The sequence below is a fragment of the Tachysurus fulvidraco genome, chromosome 9 (genome assembly GCF_022655615.1).
Source record: "Tachysurus fulvidraco isolate hzauxx_2018 chromosome 9, HZAU_PFXX_2.0, whole genome shotgun sequence".
NCBI lineage: Eukaryota > Metazoa > Chordata > Actinopteri > Siluriformes > Bagridae > Tachysurus > Tachysurus fulvidraco.
Genome location: NC_062526.1, coordinates 5,213,856 through 5,235,615, shown reverse-complemented (window position 1 = coordinate 5,235,615; position 21,760 = coordinate 5,213,856). Strand labels below are relative to the sequence as shown.

General features: G+C 39.2%; 1 protein-coding gene across 1 annotated transcript in view; it reads right to left on the bottom strand.

Moving 5' to 3' along the window:
• The window catches only part of whrnb (whirlin b), an 84,538-nt gene extending 74,339 nt beyond the window's left edge, over positions 1 to 10,199 (bottom strand). Inside the window, exon 1 of the mRNA XM_027162731.2 lies at positions 8,209 to 10,199. Within this exon, the coding sequence (XP_027018532.1) occupies positions 8,209 to 8,886 (678 nt within the window). The 5' untranslated portion in view covers positions 8,887 to 10,199. The remainder of the gene's footprint in view (positions 1 to 8,208) is intronic.
• Between the last annotated feature and the right edge of the window lie 11,561 nt (positions 10,200 to 21,760).

Here is a 21,760-nt window from a genome sequence, read left to right as displayed (position 1 = left end):
AGTGCTGTCTTATTTGGCTGAGGTGAGATTGGCATTTCTCTCTCTCTCTCTCTCTCTCTCTCTCACACACACACACACACACACACACACACACACACACACACACACACACACACACACAAACACAAAGAGATACACTTTTCAGTAATGTCAATTCAATGTTCGAAAACAAGAACACTGCTCCCAGCCCACACATACGAGAAAAAAAACGACAGAGAGACAGAGCAAGAAGAGATGAGATGCCTATCATTATTTCCCTCTTGAACACCTTGCTATCTCTGACCGTTATGTAATCGCACTGCTTTAAGCTCACACCAATATCTAACATTAAACACAACATAAGTGCAGATTGCACTGTAGATAATAGGAAAAAAATAGACGAAATCAGGTGCCGCTTCTAGATGATCTCATCTGAGAGGATCGGCCTGGGACGGGATTTAGCGTTTTTTTTAATTCTCTAAGCAACATCACTGACTAATGTACCAACCTAGTTATCTAGCAACATAACTGATACCTCATAGCTTATCATTCAAGTATTTATATCCCAGGTGTCCAAGTGCAAGCTGTTTTCCAGGAGATTAATGTGTATACACACTGACCACTTTATTAGGAACACCTTCTTACTTATGCAGTTATGCAGTTCGCCAATGACGTGGCAGCAGTGCAATACATTAGTTCATGCAGATGCAGGTCAAGAGCTTCGGTTAATATTCTCATCAAACATCAGAATGATACTACAGCACTGTTAAACTGCTCCGCCATCTTTCAGAGTGCATGTAGGCATCATGACTCTCTGTTCTGACACTTAGGTGGTGCAATAAACTTCCCCTAGATGTCCAAACAGCTGAGTCACTGTAAATCTTCAATCGATGTATGAAGACCTATCATTTCGTGATATACTTGCTTTAGAACCTCACAAAAGATTTTTAGGCTTATGGTAATTCTTAGTTCTTGATCTAGTGAAGCAGTATCGATGTATTCATTAAGAGAAACTTCAAAAACGATTCAGTAAGTCGCTCCAGATAAAGGCATCTCCCAAATGTAGTAAATGTAAACATTAATCTCAAAAAACTAAAAAAAAACATTGTAGCATGTTTGTTGGTATCAAACAGTATGTTTATGTTTCAAAAAATACCTGCAACCTGATAAAGATTTCTGTTCTACTATGACTAGGAGTGGAATCTAATGCTGTAGCCCATTGAAGGTTCATGTTGTGTGATCTGTGATGTTTTTCTGCTCAGTGTAGCTGTAAAGAGTGATCATTCGAGTTACTGTCGACTTCCTATGATGCTTTTCTGGCATGATAACAAAGTCTGGAAGTTCTCCTCTGAACTCTCTTATCATCAAGGTGTTTCTGACTAAAGAATTGTTGTACAAAAGAATCTCTTTTTTCCATCATTCTTGGTAAACCGTAGAGACACGAGAGATCAGGAGTTTCCAAAATACTCAAACATCTGACAATGACCAAGTCAAGGAGTAACTCCAAGTCTTCTCCACCACTTATACACATACTCACTCATCATCTCACTCATTTTCTACCGCTTTATCCCAACTACCTCGGGTCACGGGGAGCCTGTACCTATCTCAGGCGTCATCGGGCATCGAGGCAGGATACACCCTGGACGGAGTGCCAACCCATCTCAGGGCAAACACACACTCTCATTCACTCACACAATCACACACTACGGACAGTTTTCCAGAGATGCCAATCAAACTACCATGCATGTCTTTGGACCGGGGGAGGAAACCGAAGTACCCGGAGGAAACCCTAGAGGCACGGGGAGAACATGCAAACTCCACACACAAGGCGGAGGAGGGAATCGAACCCCGAACCTGGAGGCGTGAGGCGAACGTGCTACCCACTAAGCCACCGTGCCCCCCCCCCTACTCTGAACCCTACACATACTCATAATCTGAATTCACCGCTAATCATTATTTCACAGTCATGTTGTAGAAGAAAACAACAGTTTTCTTTCAAATGCAACATAATAGCACAGAGTGTAATTTCTCAGTTTTGGACATAAATCTGTTCATGTTCAACGTCTGTATCAATTCACACCAACATCACAGTGAGCGTATCCTGCAGGCAGAAGATCCTAATAAAAAAATCATCTTTTTTTCTGTGCTTTCACTCTCCTCACTTCTGCTTGTTGGCTGGATCCATTAACAGAAGGAGCTGTTACACTGAGCTGCCTGCTGTAGCACACTTAGGATGTTTTTTTTTTTTCTTTCTTTCTTTTCTGAGTATTTCACTGTAACCAGCACAGGATCAAAATGAATACCTGGCATGTTCATCATTAATGCTGCAGACTGTAGACTTGGGCCACAGTGTTTCAATGAGTCATCTGGATCTGGGCATCTGTCAAGCCTCTTTATCAGCCCACTATGCAGTTTATACTGTAAAACATACATGATCTTATGTTCACTACCTTTTAGGAACATTCAAATCTTTCTAAAAAAGTTTATTTTTATTTTCAAAAGCATATGGCTGATGGAATTGTTTCATACGATTTTCTGTTTGTTTGTTGTGTGTTTTTTCTGTTCTTAATGACCTAATGGAAAGCACATCGGTCGACGGAAGTTGAAATTATTTGTGCTATATAAATAAATTGTCATTTTCATTGTCAAAAAATCTTTCTAGATAAACAGCAACAAACGTTAAAGCTTGCTGCAAAAGCACAATGAATTGGGGGTTTTGTCAGAATGAAAGGGAAATTTCCACAACTCATTCCAGACTCTTCTTTTTCTACACACTTCCATTCCATCAAATAAGATAAGCCTGACTGCCAGACAGTGTAATTTCCCTTTCATTGTGTACCATATTTTTATTCAGTACGTAAAATAATACAATTCACATTTAGCAAACATTGGAATTTTAGCTTTAAGACCTCTACAACTACATGCTTTCTATACATTGAATGTTGTTGATCTTTCGGCTGTTCCCGGTTCGGGTCACCACAGCGGATCATGTGGTCCGCATATTAGATTTGGTGCAGGTTTTTACGCTGGATGCTCTTCCTGATGCAACCCTCCCATTTCATCAGGGCTTGGGACTGGCACTGAGAGTTAGTAGCTCTTCAGTAGCTGCGTTATCTCCCTGCCTGAGAGTCGAACATGGGCCACGGCAATGAGATTCTGCCTCTAGACCACCAGGAAGCTTTTGTACACACTGAATGTAGGCTTATATTTTCTAAACTGTTTGGCATTACAAAAGTTAGCTCTTAGACATTTAACCCTTTTTACCAGAACATTGGTGTTCCATCGAACAACTTATCAGACATTTTTAATCAGTATAAACAAATGAATTATTTTTATCGTTGCGACTCTGTTAATAACCTTAAACCACAGAATATTAATGGTTGATGATAAACAACTTCAAATTGTAGATGATTATGAACAAGCACTTTGCTCATCTCGAAGCAGAAATGAGTTAATCATTTACTTTAAAGATAAAAACATTTTTGTGAACAAAATCTAACTTTTTTTATATATTCAGAAATTAAATATCTACAAAAATATATTCTACCTAGTAAGCTAGGTGAAAAAAACCCTACACATTCTTCAAAAAGCCCTGAGTTCCAACTTTAATATGAGTCATTAACCACCACCGTAGGTGAGTCAAGGCAAAGAAATTCAATGCTGAAGCAAATTTTTGGCCTTTGGAAAAAAAATATTTTAATGCTGACAATCAAACATTATACTAAACATGACAAACTGAATTATAATATCTGTTTCCTCATTTGGTCCAAAATATCTTCTGATGTTTCTAAATGCTTGTGTGTAAATTTTAGACACAGATCTCTGTGCTTGTTTTGTTATGTGACAGAAGTACAGTATTCTGCACAAAGTGTAGGAGCAGAGATGATTCATTTTTTATTCCTCTCTGCATAACGTTCATGCTCCTTTCAAGTCATTCTGAACCTTTTTTCATGCTTATTAATTATCTTGAAATCCCTTATTCTGATGTTTGATTAATGTTTGAACTTCATCGATCCTGACGCCCTACCCCTGATTGGTGTCTCGTCGCCTGGTGTGCACTCTGCTGGGGATAGATCTATATGGAAAGCCCGTGACTCCATGGGATTGCTGTGACTGGGGGCAACCGGAGACTGTCACACAATATTTGAACCACTGTTGCACTGTTAACCCTCAGTCAGCTTTATGATCGGTTCTTCATCAGCGATCATTTTAAGACTTCGGCAGGAAGGAATTACTGTTGGGTCTGTGGTGAACTCCGAAATTACGCTGACCTGTTAGTTCGTTATGATTCCTCATGGTTATTTAATCCCACACAACTGCAAACTGTTGTAGAAAGGACATTTATTTACATTTACATCATTTCCTATCCAGTTTCACCCAAATAAGGAGGAGGTTCACTTCTGAGTCTGGTTCCTCTCAAGGTTTCTTCCTCACATCACCTCAGTGAGTTTTTCATCACCACCATAGCCTTAAATTTCCTCATTAGGGAAAGATGTTAGAGATAAATAGTAACTTAATTTTGAAACTTTAAATTTGAAACTTTAATTTTTTATTCTGTTTTATTCTGGTTTGAGACTATTTTAATTGTTAAAAGCGCTATACGAATAAATCGAAATGAATTGAAATGAACATTACCTGAAGCTCTTGACCTGCATCTGTATGACTGTATACAATGCCATGGTGCCATGTAAGGTGCAGGTGTAAAGGTGTTCCTAATAAACTGGACAGTGAGTGTGATTTGCAGTTATTAAACACACACAGAGTCTGAGGGCAAGGGTCAGGGTTTTAACTCTCCTCTGAGATCTGTGTCTGCAAATGCCTGAATGTTTTAGAGCTCATTAAATTCCTCATGTCCTACAAACACATCCATTCGACACAACGGCCTATTTTAATACAAGTACCCAATTATCTGAAATTAGGTAAAAGCCAAATAATTTTTAGAGCAAGCAGTAAGAGCCATGTAGCAAAGTGCCAAAGACCGATCATCTGCTTTTGGCAGAACATTGGGTCATGAAGAAATTATCAATTGTTGTCCTGTGTAAGTCTCCAGACCTCCAACTTGTACCTTATGTCTCCTCTCATGGCTAGGATACAAATAGCTATTGTTTTAATAAGCCCTCTAGAGGAAATCTTTACAGAATAGAGGGGGTAAAGTGGACCTGCTGGTTGCTATTGAACCTTAAACCATGTTGTACTCACAAAACTAGACCCCAGTGTGAACATGAGAGAGGCTTGATCTGATATAATAGGAGGGTTTTATGCGCTGTGTCCATGGTGAGGAAAGAAGAAAAAAACAGCACAGCCAATATGTTTTTTTTTCCCCTCTGCTCTCCGCATCTCTTTTTTTTCTGCACACACGTGTTCTTTTTGAGAAATGTTTTCAACTGCTGCACTGATTAAGCTTTTCTGAAAGGAAAACAAATACAGAAAGCACATGGGTGGAGGGACAGCGAGTGGGAACTGAATGGATGAAAATGTGAATACGGTTGCGCATCATGAAGCAGGAACTTGTGAGTCAAATTTGTACACAGGTTTTCTTTTTATGGTGCGAGTGGTGAAGCAGCAGTAATCTGTTGGAAATATAACCAGAAAGGGCTGTGTTTTTCATCCATATCCACAGTTTGTGTTAGAATTAGGGCTGGTAAGCGATTAAAAATTTTAATCTAATTAATTACATGATTTGGCGATTAATTAATCTAATTATTCGCATTTAATTGCACATAAATATTAGTTGAGAATTTCCCCCAAAATGTCATTTAAAATGATTGTGTTTGAGGAAGATTGAACCAATATAACAAAAAGCCGTTTTTTTTTTATTTAACACAAGCCTATCACTTAGGCTACAATGGCCGTAACATCGCAATTCGAAAAGCATCCATTAACCCCTTGTCTTCCACAATATTAACAGGCCTACAGTCCATTGAAATCCATTTGGATATTGCATTCGTTAGTGTTTCTGAGGACGACTTACTTAATTTGCGGAGATTTTCAGTCAGCGTGGTTTGGCGGAGCTTTCCTGCAGCATCCGGGGTTGTGCTAACTGCAGAGCTCGCAATATGTTTTGAGTTCAGGTGGTATTTTATGCTAGAACTACTTAGATGGTATGCAAGTTCCTTATTGCAGAGAACGCAAAGGACTTTGGTTTTTATCAGTGGCTTCATTGGAAAGAGTTTTGAATTTAAATTTGCCTTTCAGAAAGCCAGGCAGATCGTTTGGCATCATGCTTGACTAACTTGCCACTACAGCTTATTGCAAGATGATGTGTAGTCATTGGTAAAGGTGTGGGGAGGGGTGGGGCGCGTTAAATGCATTAAAAATATTAACGCATTATTTTTTCTCATAATTAATTCATCTAATTAACGCGTTAAATTACCAGCCCTAGTTAGAATGGATATATATTATATGTACTAATGATTTAGTTAGTCCATTTTTTACACTTTTTTAGTACCTTTAGAATTTTTACCATTTTTTAGTACCTTTAGAAGAAAGGGTGCAACTGGAAAGTCCATTAACAAGATATTTCCTATAGGTCTATATTTGTAAGAAGTTCTTGTGTCAGGACTCAGCCCAGACTTTGGCCATGTGCTTTTGTTGATGTTCTGGGTTCAGGTGTCTGTCCGGCACTTGTCTCTTCCACCCCGCTTCTGCACCCCTGTTCCTCATGTATTAATTGTTGTTAGTATCTAGTCGAGCCGCGTTGCCTTAAGCAGCATGGAATCCTTTGCTGTTGTTATTTGTCGTGTGTCCTAGTCTGTGTCCTTGTTTCATGTTTTTATTTATTAAACCCTGTTTATTTTTACGCTATCCTGCATTTAGGTCTGTATTATCCCCACGCCCCTGACATCTTGTGGTACTATTAATCTGCTAGCTTTCTCCTGCTCACAGCCATTCTTTCAGGACCTTCTGTCCTACAAATACTTTTTCCTAATGTCAGACAAAGCCTTAGAAATATACATTTTTCTTTCGTTTTTCATTTTCTTTCACTTTTTCTGTATATCTTTACAGCTGGACAAGTTACTCTGTACATCATGTATATCACACTTCACACTTCACACTTCACCTTGAACTCTGGTCTTCTCCAGCATTTTCAAAGCATTCTGTTTAACAGCATTAACCATTTCTAAGACACTGAAAAACAGAGGGTTGTGTGTGTGTGTGTGTGTGTGTGTGTGTGTGTGTGTGTGTGTGTGTGTGTGTGTGTGTGTGTGTGTGTGTGTGTGTGTGTGTGACGACAAATGACAACGTTTATATCTAAAAAAGAAATGAAAATAATGCTTTACTATATTACATTCCTTCAGTTAAGTTGAATAGATGGATGCTCTGTATTGTTATGGAGCAAGCCATAGGATGGCAGGACTTTATTTTTACCCCAGTGCTGCAGAATGATCAAATCTGATTGGTTGATTCATCTTCTATAACAGCATTTCTGAGTGTTGTGCTGTTGCAAGAAAAATTATATTAAAGATTTTTTTTTAAATGTTAATGTTTCTATAGCAACCGCTCATTCACAAGGACTTGAATGGCAGAAGGTGCACATAATGCAATGTTAATAATCTGTGAATGATATGGTGCAGCTTTCTGCAACGAGGCATTTACTTAAAATTTAACAGAGTCTTTTGTAATAATCAGTAAATGTTCTGCCCACTGAGTGAGAACTTTATGCGTTCTGCTTCTTTTTTGTCTTATTAGTTTTAAGAGAGAGAGAGAGAGAGAGAGAGAGAGAGAGAGAGAGAGAGAGAGAGACAGAGAGACAGAGAGAGAGAGAGAGTCAGAGATGGGTAAGAGAATAAGTTTATGGCTGCTATAAATAACTTTTCTAACAGATGTTCCACAACATAAACATAAACATAACTATAAATGGATAAAAAAAAATCACACAAACCATTCATTAATAAATGGAACATTGCCATCATTGGCACATGGCTGTGGAATAGAAGTAATAAAACACTTCAGGATGTGCTGTTATTGGAAAATAATCAAGTGAATGTCATCACACCACCATGCCAGTGATTATTTTCCTATTACACCACGTCATATTGTGTTTTATTTTTCACACATGTATCTTAGGGCATCCAAATGTTCAGAAGTTGCCCTGTACACACCAAAGCTACAAAACTACACAAAATAGTCATTTTTGCCATGTTACACAGTATTACACACACACACACACACACACACACACACACACACACACACACACACACACACACACACACACACACCCCTGACCTTTACTGCCTCTCCATGGGTGACCCGGTCGAACACCACTTCATTGACTCTAATGATCTGGTCTCCAATGCGGAGTCCCTCTCTTTCTGCCGAGGAGCCCGGCTCTACCAGAGACACGTAGATCCCCACTCCGTGCTCTGCGCCGCCGCGGATGCTGAACCCGAGGCCCTCGTTGCTCTTGGTGCGTTTTAGGGTCACGTGACGGGTGTCGTCCTGCGCTGTCCCTTCACCTGCGGTGCTGAAATCCAACGCGCCTGCGAAATGCACTGAGGGCGCGCGCGCGTGGGCGCTCTGAACGCAGCCAGCGTGATTTACTTCTCCGGGGCGGTACGTGTCCACGGCAGACGTAGGAGGTTCTGTTTTCAAGTACAGGCCCTCGGACGTGTACTGGTCGAACAACAGCTGGTCTGCGCGGGGGAGCACGAGGCGCAGCATGGGTAGAAGTTGGCGTTTTCCAGGCGTGTCGAGAATCACTTTAAGCGTCTGCACCAGGTCGTAGACGTTGCGCTTGGCGTGGTACACGCTTAGGCAGTGGGCGAACTGCTCGCGCTCGGTGTCGCCGAGCAACACGTGTAGAGAGTCGTGCAGCCGCTGCACGTTCACCGAGAGAGAGCGACCGCCGGAGCTCACAGAGTTCGCCCGCGACTTCAGCGACATGCGCTCCAGCTCCGAGCTCATCGCGTGCGTGCGCTCCTGCGTCTAAAGCAACCAACTATTCACTCTATAGTGCACTAGTTTGAGACTTTTACCGTTTCAGATTCATGTCTGTTTCAGAATATCTGGCGCAGTCCTAAAGTCCCACGATGCTCTGTAAAAGCTCACTGTCCAAACGGTTGTAGCTTAATGGATGCAAAACAGTAAGAGTGCACTTTGCAGTGTGTAGGGAATAGGAAGTAGGATGCCATTTCGGACACAATGCGGAACACATTCGAACCCTCGTATGCAGTAATCCGTCATCCTGCACCTCATTTTTTCTCTTTCTTTAGTGTGTTTTGTACAGTTTTGTGTGACATGAACAGTAAAAGATGATAAAAAAAAACCTACATCAACACTTTCCCCTTACATATTACATTTTAGCTGGGAACCAAGTATTAACCATGTCTGAGATCTATCACTCATCACAATATACTCTGAGAATATTCTGATCACCAAACAAGATTAATTTCAAGTGTCAGTTTATTTAGTAAATACGTTTTTATGAGTAAGTTTTCGACAGCAACACTGACCACTTAAATTTTTGTATAATTTCTGGAAAATCTGTAACGGTTCTTCTTAAGTATGTCAGGGATCAAGAAAAGCTCACACATCTTACAAACCTGCTCTCTTTAATCGTTATAATTAATTGGGGTAGTCTAAAAACATCAAGTCTCAAATTTAGACTTCAGCATCGTAGTCGGAGGGAAAAAACAGTCAAAACGCCTACTCGTAATAATGTAATCTTTCCAAATAGCTAGATAAATTATACACATTTATACATTAACTGAAGCGTTAACTTTGTCTTAATGTAAAGATTACTCACTCAGTGAACATGTCGATAAATTGCGCCTTTACGCAAAACTTTCCCCGAGTATTTAAAGCACTTTAGCAGCACGATAAACTCTTCAAATATATTTTTTTTAATTGTTCATTATAGCAGGTTGATGTAAAGGGAAAGTGAAATGAAAAAAAGAAATCCTGAAAGAATAATCTCAGTCCTGTGCCAAAACAAACCAAGTTCAGGAAGACCTCCAAGTTGAACGTAGATCAATTCAAATCCCGATATTACTGATATGCAGTGATATGGATAAAAGAGCCTTGCACGGCGGAGAACAACTTTCCTTCCGTGCTCAGTACTGGACAGGGTACCGGTACCGGAGAGAGTCCGCATCACATGCGCATCGCTCACACGCCGCAATACTTCTCTCCATAACACGCTGGAGCAGCGGCTCGCACGGACCAGCGAGCTCTCCACAGGAAATGACGCATACTATGTCACCTAGCGACGAACAACACTGTGCTAGAGTTTGGATGAAAAAGAAAAATTAATAAATAAATAAACGGAACCGGGTTTTTTTTCCACGTCTACGGCTGAATCCCAAATGACGCTTTACTCCCTATATAAGTGCACTCCATAGTGCATGAGATAATGACTTCAACGCTTTGCCTTGCTCCATTTCTGTCAAACAGTAAGCCGTTTGGGATTTAACCCGAGTTATTTTTAGTCCTCAAGGTTTACTTCAGGAATGACGCGAATCAGGTCTTAAATGGCCTCATTTGTGCTATTTAGTGGCATTTCACACGTTGTCATGAACAAATGATGGATAAATGATATAAAATGTACTCCCAGGAGCTTACACGAGGGTACGATTGGGAAAGAGAGACACAAGATGGAGTTAAAGACTCCAAGAATTGTGCATGCAGACTGTAATTTTGAGGTACTATGAGGATGACGTCCCCTTTTGAGTTCCTCTCAAGGTTTCTTCCTCTTCTATCTGAGGGAGTTTTTTCTCCCCACAGTCGCCTAAGTCACCTCAGACTTGCTCATTAGGGATAAATACAAACACATTTAAATATAAGTCTAATATGAATCTTGAACCTTTGTTAATCTTTGTTTAATAATAAACTTGGGGGTGGGGGCACGGTGGCTTAGTGGTTAGCACGTTTGCCCCAGACCTCCAGCGTTGGGGGTTCGATTCCCGCCACCGCCTTGTGTGTGTGGAGTCTGCATGTTCTCCACGTGCCTCGGGGGTTTCCTCCGGGTACTCCGGTTTCCTCCCTCGGTCCAAAGACATGCATGGTAGGTTGATTGGCATCTCTGGCACTTCGATGCCCAATGACGCCTGAGATAGGCACAGACTCCCCATGACCCAAGAAGTTTGGATTAGCGGTAGAGAATGAATGAATGAATGAATGAATGAATGAATGAATGAATGAATGAATGAATGAATGAATGATAAACTTTTTGTACTATATTTCTTATGTTCTGTAAATCTGCTTTGAGACAATGTCCATTGTTAAAAGAACTATACAAATAAAATAAAATAAAATTGAATTGAAGTTCCTAAAAAAATAAATGAAATATTGTTTAGAACAAAGTACCTTTTGTGTCTTTATCCTTTTAAATCGCATTCCTTGATTGAAACCTGTGTCTCATCATATACTGTTAAACTGACACGAAATCTCAGCTGGACTGACTGCAAATGTTTAGAAATGGATTTACTGATAGAGAGTATTTTGTTGGCATTAGTATATTTGTATTTGAAAAGCTGACATTTGCTTTGTTTTACCTTGTGGATTTCTGGCCCACTCTTATTTTCTTCGTATTTAAGTCTCCCATTGACAGTGTTACTGAACCACCAGTTTTTCTCTTTAGAAGCGTTGCCAAAGTCAGGCCTTATGTCACACTGAATGATGCCAAGAGAAGTTGACTCACGCTTTAATTCTCTTTCACAGGGAATGGTGCATGCTGTTCACTGGCTCACAGAAAAAGGGCAGAAACAAATCACCGCTCGTACAGGATGTAAGACCGAACATGAATACAAACACCTTTCTGGCTGTTTAATATCAAATACCTCATTATATTCTCAAAACTAGTTCATGTAACAAATAAAAGCCTTGACAGCATGCTCTTATAGGAAAATAATCAAAGCCAGGGTGCAAATTCTTCTTCTAGCACAGCAGTTTACCAGCAATTCTTTTTATATAATAAAGAATGATGTGTGTGTTAAATATTGTGTACAAGTCAAAGAAACAAGTTTCTATTATGGCTTGTCCTGTAGAGGCTATAAACAGTCACTTCATTTGTTTCTTTGTCTCTCTTGATGTTAATAAGACAAAAATCCACTGTCATTTTAAATCCCAGCAAGACTCAAGGCGATGACATTGAAGACTATTTCGTAAAATGCTGAATAAATCTCTGCTCGCTGAAACCCTCAACAGTTGTTTACAATTATTTAATGTTTCTGTAGGTGGAGCATCAGCTACTGTATACAAGTCTGAAAGATGTTTAATATAATATGATTAAAATACACCTGCACTCCGTCCAGGGTGTATCCTGCCTTGATGCCCGATGACACCTGAGAGACGCCACAGGCTCCCCCTGACCCGAGGTAGATTGGATGAGCGGTAGAAAATGAATGAATGAATGAATGAATGAATGAATGAATGAATGAATGAATAATATACACATGAATCACTTTTTGAACAATTCACCAGTGCTGCAATTTAATATAAATGAATCTCAGCCAGGTATCAAAGACTTCACTGTGACACATATACTTTACAGCACAGTCAAATTCTTTCTTCTCATATCCAGGTTTTGGCGGTTGGGGTCAGAGCGCAGGGTCAGATATGATACAGTGCTCCTGGAGCAGTAAGGATTAAGGGAAGCACTCATTCATTCATTCATTCATTTTCTACCGCTTATCCGAACTTCTCGGGTCACGGGGAGCCTGTGCCTATCTCAGGCGTCATCGGGCATCAAGGCAGGATACACCCTGGACGGAGTGCCAAACCCATCGCAGGGCACACACACTCTCATTCACTCACACACTCACACACTATGGACAATTTTCAGAGATGCAAATCAACCTACCATGCATGTCTTTGGACCAGGGGAGGAAACCGGAGTACCCGGAGGAAACCCCAGAAGCATGGGGAGAACATGCAAACTCCACACACACAAGGCGGGAGGCGGGAATCGAACCCCCAACCCTGGAGGTGTGAGGCAAACGTGCTAACCACTAAGCCACCGTTCCCACCTAGGGAAGTACTCAAGGAACCAAAAGTGATAGCTTGGCAGTGCTGGGGCTTGGACCACAATCCTCCAATCAGCAACCCAGAGCCTTAACTGCTTGAGCCACTACTGCCACTTTTGAATAAAAACCAAACTTTATTCCAAGCAGCAGATGTCTTTGGGGGAAATGACTCCAGTATAAAACAACTGAATTCTTTTATTGTTGCAAAGAAGAATTCTCATTACAGGAGAGTGTATGGATGTAATTTGGGGTGATTGTGGTACATTTATTCCGAGATGCCATCCAAATAGCTTGTGAGTCAACATAGAAATATTCATTCACTGGTGTGTAGCAAAGTCAGGTGTAGAGTGAAAGTAGCACTTGTCAGTTATTTTACTGCCACCGTGTTGCTTCAGTCTGTCATCTGTCAATCACCTTGCAGGGATTCCGCCTAGCCCTGTGGCTAGTCAGTGTGTTGAAAGACTCCAGTTGTATAACAGCAGCTCTGTGTCCACTTACAGTAAGCGCATAAAGAAGCATTAGCTGAGGCCTAGACATTCAGTCACATGCTTTCCCTTGGACTATTTATACACACGGATTTGTACTCACACATTTGTTGTGAGGGAAGAAGCTTTTCTAATTCACCTGTCTCTACTTCACATCACGTCTTTCAGGAGTTTTGGCTCGTCAATTGAGGGTCATTTGGGACGATGACATTAGGAGCTGCACGCATCCTTGGTCTGTAATTACTGTCCTCAGCACCAGGTCGCATGTAAGAAAATTAATGGACAATTAATGGTCCTGAATAATTGTGAAGGTTGTGTAGTACAGGAAGGTATATTAAGGTTCAGCTGTCTTCAAATCCACGCGCGTGTGTGTGTGTGTGTGTGTGTGTGTGTGTGTGTGTGTGTGTGTGTGTGTGTGTGTGTGTGTGTGTGTGTGTGTGTGTAATTAAACCTAGGCTTTCAGCACACACTCTATATCACAGCCTTAATCTACTACAAGTGCCCTAAATAAAATGAAGACATACTACATACTGTACACAGACATCTGTGTCAGTAGTCACCTTCACCTCTACAGAACAAGCGATAAAGTCACCTTGCTACAAAAGGCAAATCTTTTACCAAAATCAGTTGCTCAAGGCTCACGTCATCAACCAAAGCACTTTTCCAAAATAGCACACTTGTAGTCAGGCACTGTATCAAGCATTTGTGAAATCCTATATGGTTTAAAACAGAGCCCACATGCTCCCAATGGTGAGAACGGTCCGGCTGTGGAACGAGACATTAGATCTATCCTCGTTTTTATTTACAAGAAAACCAGACAAAAATGTTGCCTTCCTTTTACAATTACATGCAGACCTCATTTTATATGCCATGGTTCTGACAGGTAACACACTAGCAGTCCATATCAGTCTCTACCTTTCAATATGTGCTAGAACCAATCACAGGGCTTGAGGCATGGATGGGGTCACTGAGAGTAGCGAGCAACATAACAGATGCCTTTTACTCTTAATGTACTGTATAAGACAGAGTTGTTGAATTTGCAAATCTGATTTTTTAAGAAATTTTTAGAAATTTCTTTCATCTGAATGTTTCTGTAAGGAGATGGTTATGTAACATGGAGGGAAGAAGCCTCCAGTGTCAATAGTTTGTAACAAGTTTTCAACTATAAAATTTGCTTGTGTTTAATACAACATTTGTCAGACTGTATATTTATAATCACACCCTCCAGTGTCACCCAAATGAGGATGAGGTTCCCCTTTGAGTCTGGTTCCTCTCAAGGTTTCTTCCTTTACCAACTAAGGGAGTTTTTCCTTGCCACTGCTGCCTGAGTCACCTCAGACTTGCTCGTTGGGGATAAATACAGTACATACACATTGTGAACTATATATCTAATAATAATCTTGAACTTTTATTATATTAATTCTTTATATTATTCCTTATGTTTATTTTCTGTTCTATGTTTATGTTCTGTAAAGCTACTTTGAGACAATGTCCATTGTAAAAAGCGCTATACAAATAAACTTGAATTGAATTGAATTGAATTAAATTGTGTTTTCTGTTTAATCAATAACTTGAAGAGAGGACAAGCTGAAATTGAAGAAAGGACAAAGCTAAGCTTGTGATTGACAGACTTTTAATTTATAGCTGCTATAATAAATTTGTCTTGCGAAAATGCCACAAAAAATGTTGTAAATAATGTATAAAGTATAATGTTAGAAAGTGTAGTGTTCCATAATATATTGTGATATAACAACAGTGATATTTAGCTTTAAATGCTAAGAACCTTAAATGCTAAAAAAAAAAAAAAATTGTGCTTTTGATAATAACCAAATTATGCTTGGTAACATCCCTCTGCTTCAACAGCTTGCACTCATATTTGACTGGCATTAATTCAATATTATGCAATATTACAGTGAGAGAAGAACAAATTTAAAAATTGTGTCCAAAAGAAGTCCAAACTAAATGTTATGCTATTATAATATTAATAGATTAAATCTATAACATGTGGACTAGTTAGCTGATTTGTCAAAAGACTTCATTTATATTTGCAAACAAAATTGTGGTAAGTTAAATTCCGCTTCAAATCCACCTACTAATCTTCCACCTGTTCTCACAACACAGCCTTCATCAGAAATCCCACCCATCCATGTGCAATACAATCAGCAGCAGGACTGCTAGAGCATTTCAGGGAGTTGGAGATGAGTTGAAGCATGACAATGAGGTGGTGTAAACACATGGCACAATCATAGCATAACCTTAGGAAAGGTATAAGTAGCTTTAAAATTCTGGACCTCTGCAATCTCGCCTCTGCTACATTACACTGGCTCTATTTTCGACATATTGGTTCATCTGGACAATAAATCACTTCTTTCCTTGTACTGAATAAAAGGTACACAGATTTAAGAAGAAATATTCCGAATAGTGTACATAAATGTGAAAATATTATATTTATCAATAAAATGTTTTCCTTGTTTATACTAAACTTAAGGGGCACGGTGGCTTAGTGGTTAGCACGTTCGCCTCACACCTCCACGGTTGGGGGTTCGATTCCCGCCTCCGCCTTGTGTGTGAGGAGTTTGCATGTTCTCCCCGTGCCTCAGAGGTTTCCTCCGGGTACTCCGGTTTCCTCCCCCGGTGCAAAGACATGCATGGTAGGTTGATTGGCATTTCTGGAAAATTGTCCGTAGTGTGTGATTGCATGAGTGAATGAGAGTGTGTGTGTGCACCAAGGCAGGATACACCCTGGACGGAGTGCCAGGATACACCCTGGACAGGCTCCCCGTGACCCAAGAAGTTCAGATAAGCGGCAGAAAATGAATGAATACTAAACTTAATTCAAACAAGTTTCTTCATTAATAGATTGAATGATATAGAGTGAGCGTGATCAATTCACAGAGTATTAACATAAACCAATTACTGTATGAAATCTCATGAGGATGTTGCCACTGATGGAAACTTTAAATATAGTATTACATTTAGGTGTTTAAGGGCATGCTTTCGACTTCAGACTCCATTTGTTAGATTAGTGCAGAGGTAATGTGTTTATGGAAAAACGCCAGAGTCGTTGGTTTGAGTCTCAGCTCAGTCTCGGTTTCAAAGGACTGAATAAAATCAACCAAAAACATATGAAATTGACAACAATTCATTCACATGTACGCATTTGGATATTGTTATTTTTTCCTGGTGTGGTTTCTACCTAAGCTGCGTACTGAATACTCGTAAGTATACGCAAATACTGCTCAATCACTGAACTTTTCCTTTTGCAATCAAGTCCAAAACTCTCTTTGGTGTTCTAATTAAATGCCATTAGCCTCCTTCTGGCACAGTTTGTACTCCTGCCAGAATCTTTTTTAAATTAATCAAAGATAAAATCAACACACCACTGACAGCCTCTTTTTGACTTGACAACCGTTATACACTCTATACTGTAGATCACCTGACAAATTCCTGAAAGCCTTTTTCTTCTTCTTCCTTTAGATTGAGGCCATCTTTATCTCTAACTCTAAATCAAATGTATTGTCTGGAGTGATCGATCCTGCTTCCATTTTCCTCCAAGACTCATCTCATTAATATATTTTCTTTTGTTTTATTGTCTGTTCCACTGCCTTACAATAGACTCATCGACCGATTCCTAATGCTAAATAATGTGTAGTTAATGGCACTAGCTCCAGTTGCTAACAAGAACGTTTCTATACAATTTCCCTTTACACAGATGTGTAATGTCTTCAAACCAGAAATGTCTTCTTATGAACTCTGCTGGTTATCAGGCCCTGAACATGTGTTGATGGTGGAAAACTTACAGATCTCAAACGTGTCTATTAAGCAAGCATTATTTTGCTGTCATTGGTCATTTAGAGTTCCTCAGGGATCCATACAAGGTTCGTTATTATTTACATGATACCCTTGAAACGTGTTACATCTAGCCACAGTCTCAGTTTCCAATGAACTCAGTTTTATCTGAGTACAATCATTTCCAGAATTTTTAACACCTATGAATAAACTGCATTTTCTTAAATCAACACTAATTTGTTAATTACTCATTGGAAAACAATAACATGGGTGACCATCGATCATTAAAATCTAATTCCCAGCCTTCCTCTTTAATTTTGAACAAATGTTATGACACTCACCTTTAATGTTGTCTCAGCTTTATTGTGGTCTGGGTTGAATGATGAAATTGGAGCCTAGAATCTAGAGAACACTGGGAATGAATTAGGAATAATTGTGGTACACATGTCTTATTTTTATTCATTTACCTTTTTTTTTACACCTTAGTTAATAGGCTATTTTTATATTATGGAGAGTCATGAAAAGCTTTTTACTACATGTTGTACTGTGTATGATTGGACACGATGAATCAGAATATTGTAGAAAAAACTTTTTGTTGTCACTGGGCCTTCAAACGTTCAGCTAGCTAGCTAGATAGATAGATAGATAGATAGATAGATAGATAGATAGATACTTTATTGATCTTGGTGGAAATTCAAGCATCCAGTAGCAACATACAGAGAAATGATGTTATCACAGTAAACCCCTCCCAGTAGACCCTTAAAGAGAGAACCTGGAGGAAACCCAAACTCGAATCAGGGATCTGGGGTTCAAACATGGAGCTGTTCTGTGCTGAAATATTACTTTTAATAGATAAATATTCATCTGAAATTGTATAATTCCTCAGCTAAATCTTCCATGTTTATAGAGCTTACCTTATACAGAGCTTATACATGACTCGCTTGCTTATTAAAAATTAACCTACTAGCAATGTCCTACAAAGCTCCTTCCTTGACACAGTCCTGTACATACACATCAATCTAGTGCTGGTCTCTTTGTTGCTCTTAAGTTTACTGTACATGATGCACTATGGGTCGCTGGACATTTAGTACTTTAAGACACAACAGTGGGTTATTTTATATTATTCCTTAAAAAAAGGAAAAAAGTTGAATAAAAAACTTCTACATCCTTTCCACTTTTTCCTCCATGAAATTGAATGTGAATCTTCAGCTGGCAACTAAACAGACCCAGTCCTGAAAACAAAACTAAAGACTAATCTCACCTGATGCACCTTTGATATCTAAACTTTGGAATTTTCTCCATCCCGAGACTATTTTATCCTTTATGTCCTTTATGTATTTATTGTTTTTCCTTCCTTTTTAAATGTTAGTATGGCTGTATTCAAGACCACCGTTGTGTATTCCAGGTCTTGTACAACCTGAGATCGAGTGATGACAGAGTCTTAAGGTGGGTCGAGGCCAAATCGAGACTGAATCCAAAAGAAATTGAAACTGTCAAGATTGAGATTGAAAACCAATCAACCATCAAAACCAATCATTTTTAAGTCTTTATTCCAGCACTGAATTAACGAGAATCTTCAGAATCATTCTGGATAATAAATTTAGGCTTATCACTGGGTTACAACTAAAAAAAAAACACCAAAAACATTGTTTTATAAAAATAAAATGGAGAACAGAGCATTTTTAGCAAGACCAAAGCCAAAGACTGAGACAATTACACATATAAAATCCCAGGGCAAAAAATCCCAGACAAGTTTGAATCAATACAGATTTCAATACACAATTCAATTTTATTTTATTTTAATTCAAGTATAAAACTATAAAAGCTTTAAGACAATCCACTGATATTTTGAATATGTAAAATGCATGACTGCAATGTGTGTGTGTGTGTGTGTGTGTGTGTGTGTGTGTGTGTGTGTGTGTGTGTGTGTGTGTGTGTGTGTGTGTGTGTGTGTGTGTGTTGCACCTTACCTCATTCTACAATCCATTCTCACACTTTAGGCTTCAAAGTCCAGAAATTCTCCTCCTTTCCCCTTAGCACAGTGTTTGTTCAGGACCTCAGTCTGTTCCTATTGGACTCATACAGAGGAGGAACAGATGAAACATCAGTGCAGTAGTGTGTGAGGGGAATAGTTTAGTTTGTAAGATAAATGAAAGAGAAAGGTAGGGACAGGAAAAGAGAGCACATACTGCATACAATACACAACACAGTCTTTTTTTCATTTTGAATCCAAAATATTCTTTTTATTTGTTCCTATGTCTGGATCATATGAAATTGTAAAGCATTGTAAATACACTATAATGTTTGTTTATTCTTTGTCGAAACACATCTGGTTTAATTGTGAGACAGAATGAATCTGGGGTTATGGAAGCGTTTATTATCACCACATGTACATCTCAGCACAGTGGAATTCTTTTCTTCGCATAATCCGACTGAGGAGGTTGGGGTCGGAGCACAGGGGCAGCTATGATAACTCACCCCCGAAGCAGGGAGGGTTAAAGGTGTTGTTCAAAGGCCCAACAGTGGCAGCTTGGCAGTGCTGGGGCTTGAGCCGTGATCCTCCGATCAACAACCCAGGGCCTTAACCGCTTGAGCCACCACTGAACGGAACCACTGAGCTTGACAAATGTTCATTTACAAACAGTCCACATACTCAACTCTGTGTGTATTTTAAATCCTACTGAATGACTTTTTCTGAGAGACCAGTGAGTTTAAATAAATGCTGCTATGGACAGAAGCTACTGATAAATCTAAATGTTCTATTGATTTGCTCTATAGTATTACAGCGTTTAGACTTCCGATAAGTAGAACCACGTCTTATCCACTGAGATACCACTTTCACCAGGATTAAGCCCAAAATAACTAGAAAAATTTAGAATTTGTTCAAGTCTTGTTAGCTCTTAGCTGCATATTAAAGGGTTACTCAGTAGCAAGTCAGGCATGCTAACATCTCGGCATAATTTTTTTTCCAGCAACAAACTGTATACACGTGAGTCGGTGCCGGGTTTCAAGCAAAATACACAGTCCTCTTTAAGTCAAGTCAAGTCAAGTCAAGTCAAGAAGCTTTTATCATCATTTTAAACTATACTGTCATGGATGGCTTGGACTGTTCCCTGTCTGAACACCAGGGGAACTTTCTGCCAGTGCTTTTGCTTTTGTTTTGTGTACTTATGTATTGTATTATATTGTATTGCATTGTATTGTATTGTATTCTTAATCCTTTCCCGTCTGCACGCTTGTTCCTTGTGTCTCAGTGATTATCCTCCATATTTATACCGGTTGTATTGTGTCTGTTTGTTACTGAGTCCTGGTGTTTGTGCTTGTGTTTTTGATTTGTTATCTCTGTTCCTTTGTCTTCCCCAGTGTTTTTGCTTGTGTTTGTTATTTTTCTTAATAAACCCTTTTTTAGTTATCCCAGCATTTGGGTTTGGGTTTTATCCCTAAAGACACCCCTGTCTTTCTAACTAACACAGTGCACAGAGTACAAATGAGACAATGTTTCTCCAGGACCATGATGCTACATAAAACAACACAATTCTAAGGATTTAAAGTAAGTTGTCCATTCCAAATTAAGTGCATTGTGTGCAACCTAGTGCAAATAGTGCGAGACAAAAGACAGCGCAAACAGACAATACAGGATAAATACACAAAATAGCACAGAACAGTGTGCATACTGTATATTACACAGTACGTAGTACAAAGATAGAAGATTCTGAACGAAGAATTAGGAGCGAATGATTTGTGTTTTTAACTTCGTACTGTAGCTGTTCTCCTCAAATCTACCACGACGGTAAATTTTACTACATTTCAGAACAAAGTAATATCGTAAATGCCACACTGACTGAGTATTTAGTGTACTTACTGTAAATTCTTTTATATGATTCTGGAAGTAAATTGTCACTTCTATATAAGCATGTAAAATTGAAGATGGGAAAGGCAGGAAGTAATTGATTTACAGAGCTGGAGCTTAGAAGAGGCTGCTGTTTGATTAACAACAGTGTGTTTTATGGAAAGAAGGGAGGAAAGTGCAACACGGTGAGCTCTGCCAACCCTATGATTACCGCACAATAAAAAAAGAGAGGGACCTTATGCTGCACTCACTCTCACTGTCCAAAAGCCAAACGTCGTACAGGACTGAAGCCAGGACCAGGCTTTCTTTCACGCCATTAAATACAACACTGCTGATACCTCAGTGAGATGCTTTCAGCCTCATTTCACCTTAGTATTAAAGGGGTAATGAGTGAAATCTGTAATAAGTGATGAAGTGTAATGGCAGTGCAAATGAAGATAAGTGTATGGAGAGATGGTTGCAGTGTAGACGAGACCTGCAGAGCTAAAGTTCAGAGCAAAAGTATGCACACCTACTACCAGAGAAAACAAGATTTTATTTGTCATATATTTACACAGAAACATTTATATGCAGGTTTCTTCATAATTAAGTACAAATAATCAAAGACAGTAAATAGATACTAATACTAAAAATATATCATATATCTTGAATTTTGAGTGTTATGGAAATTCTGTAATCTTTTCTTTTTGACT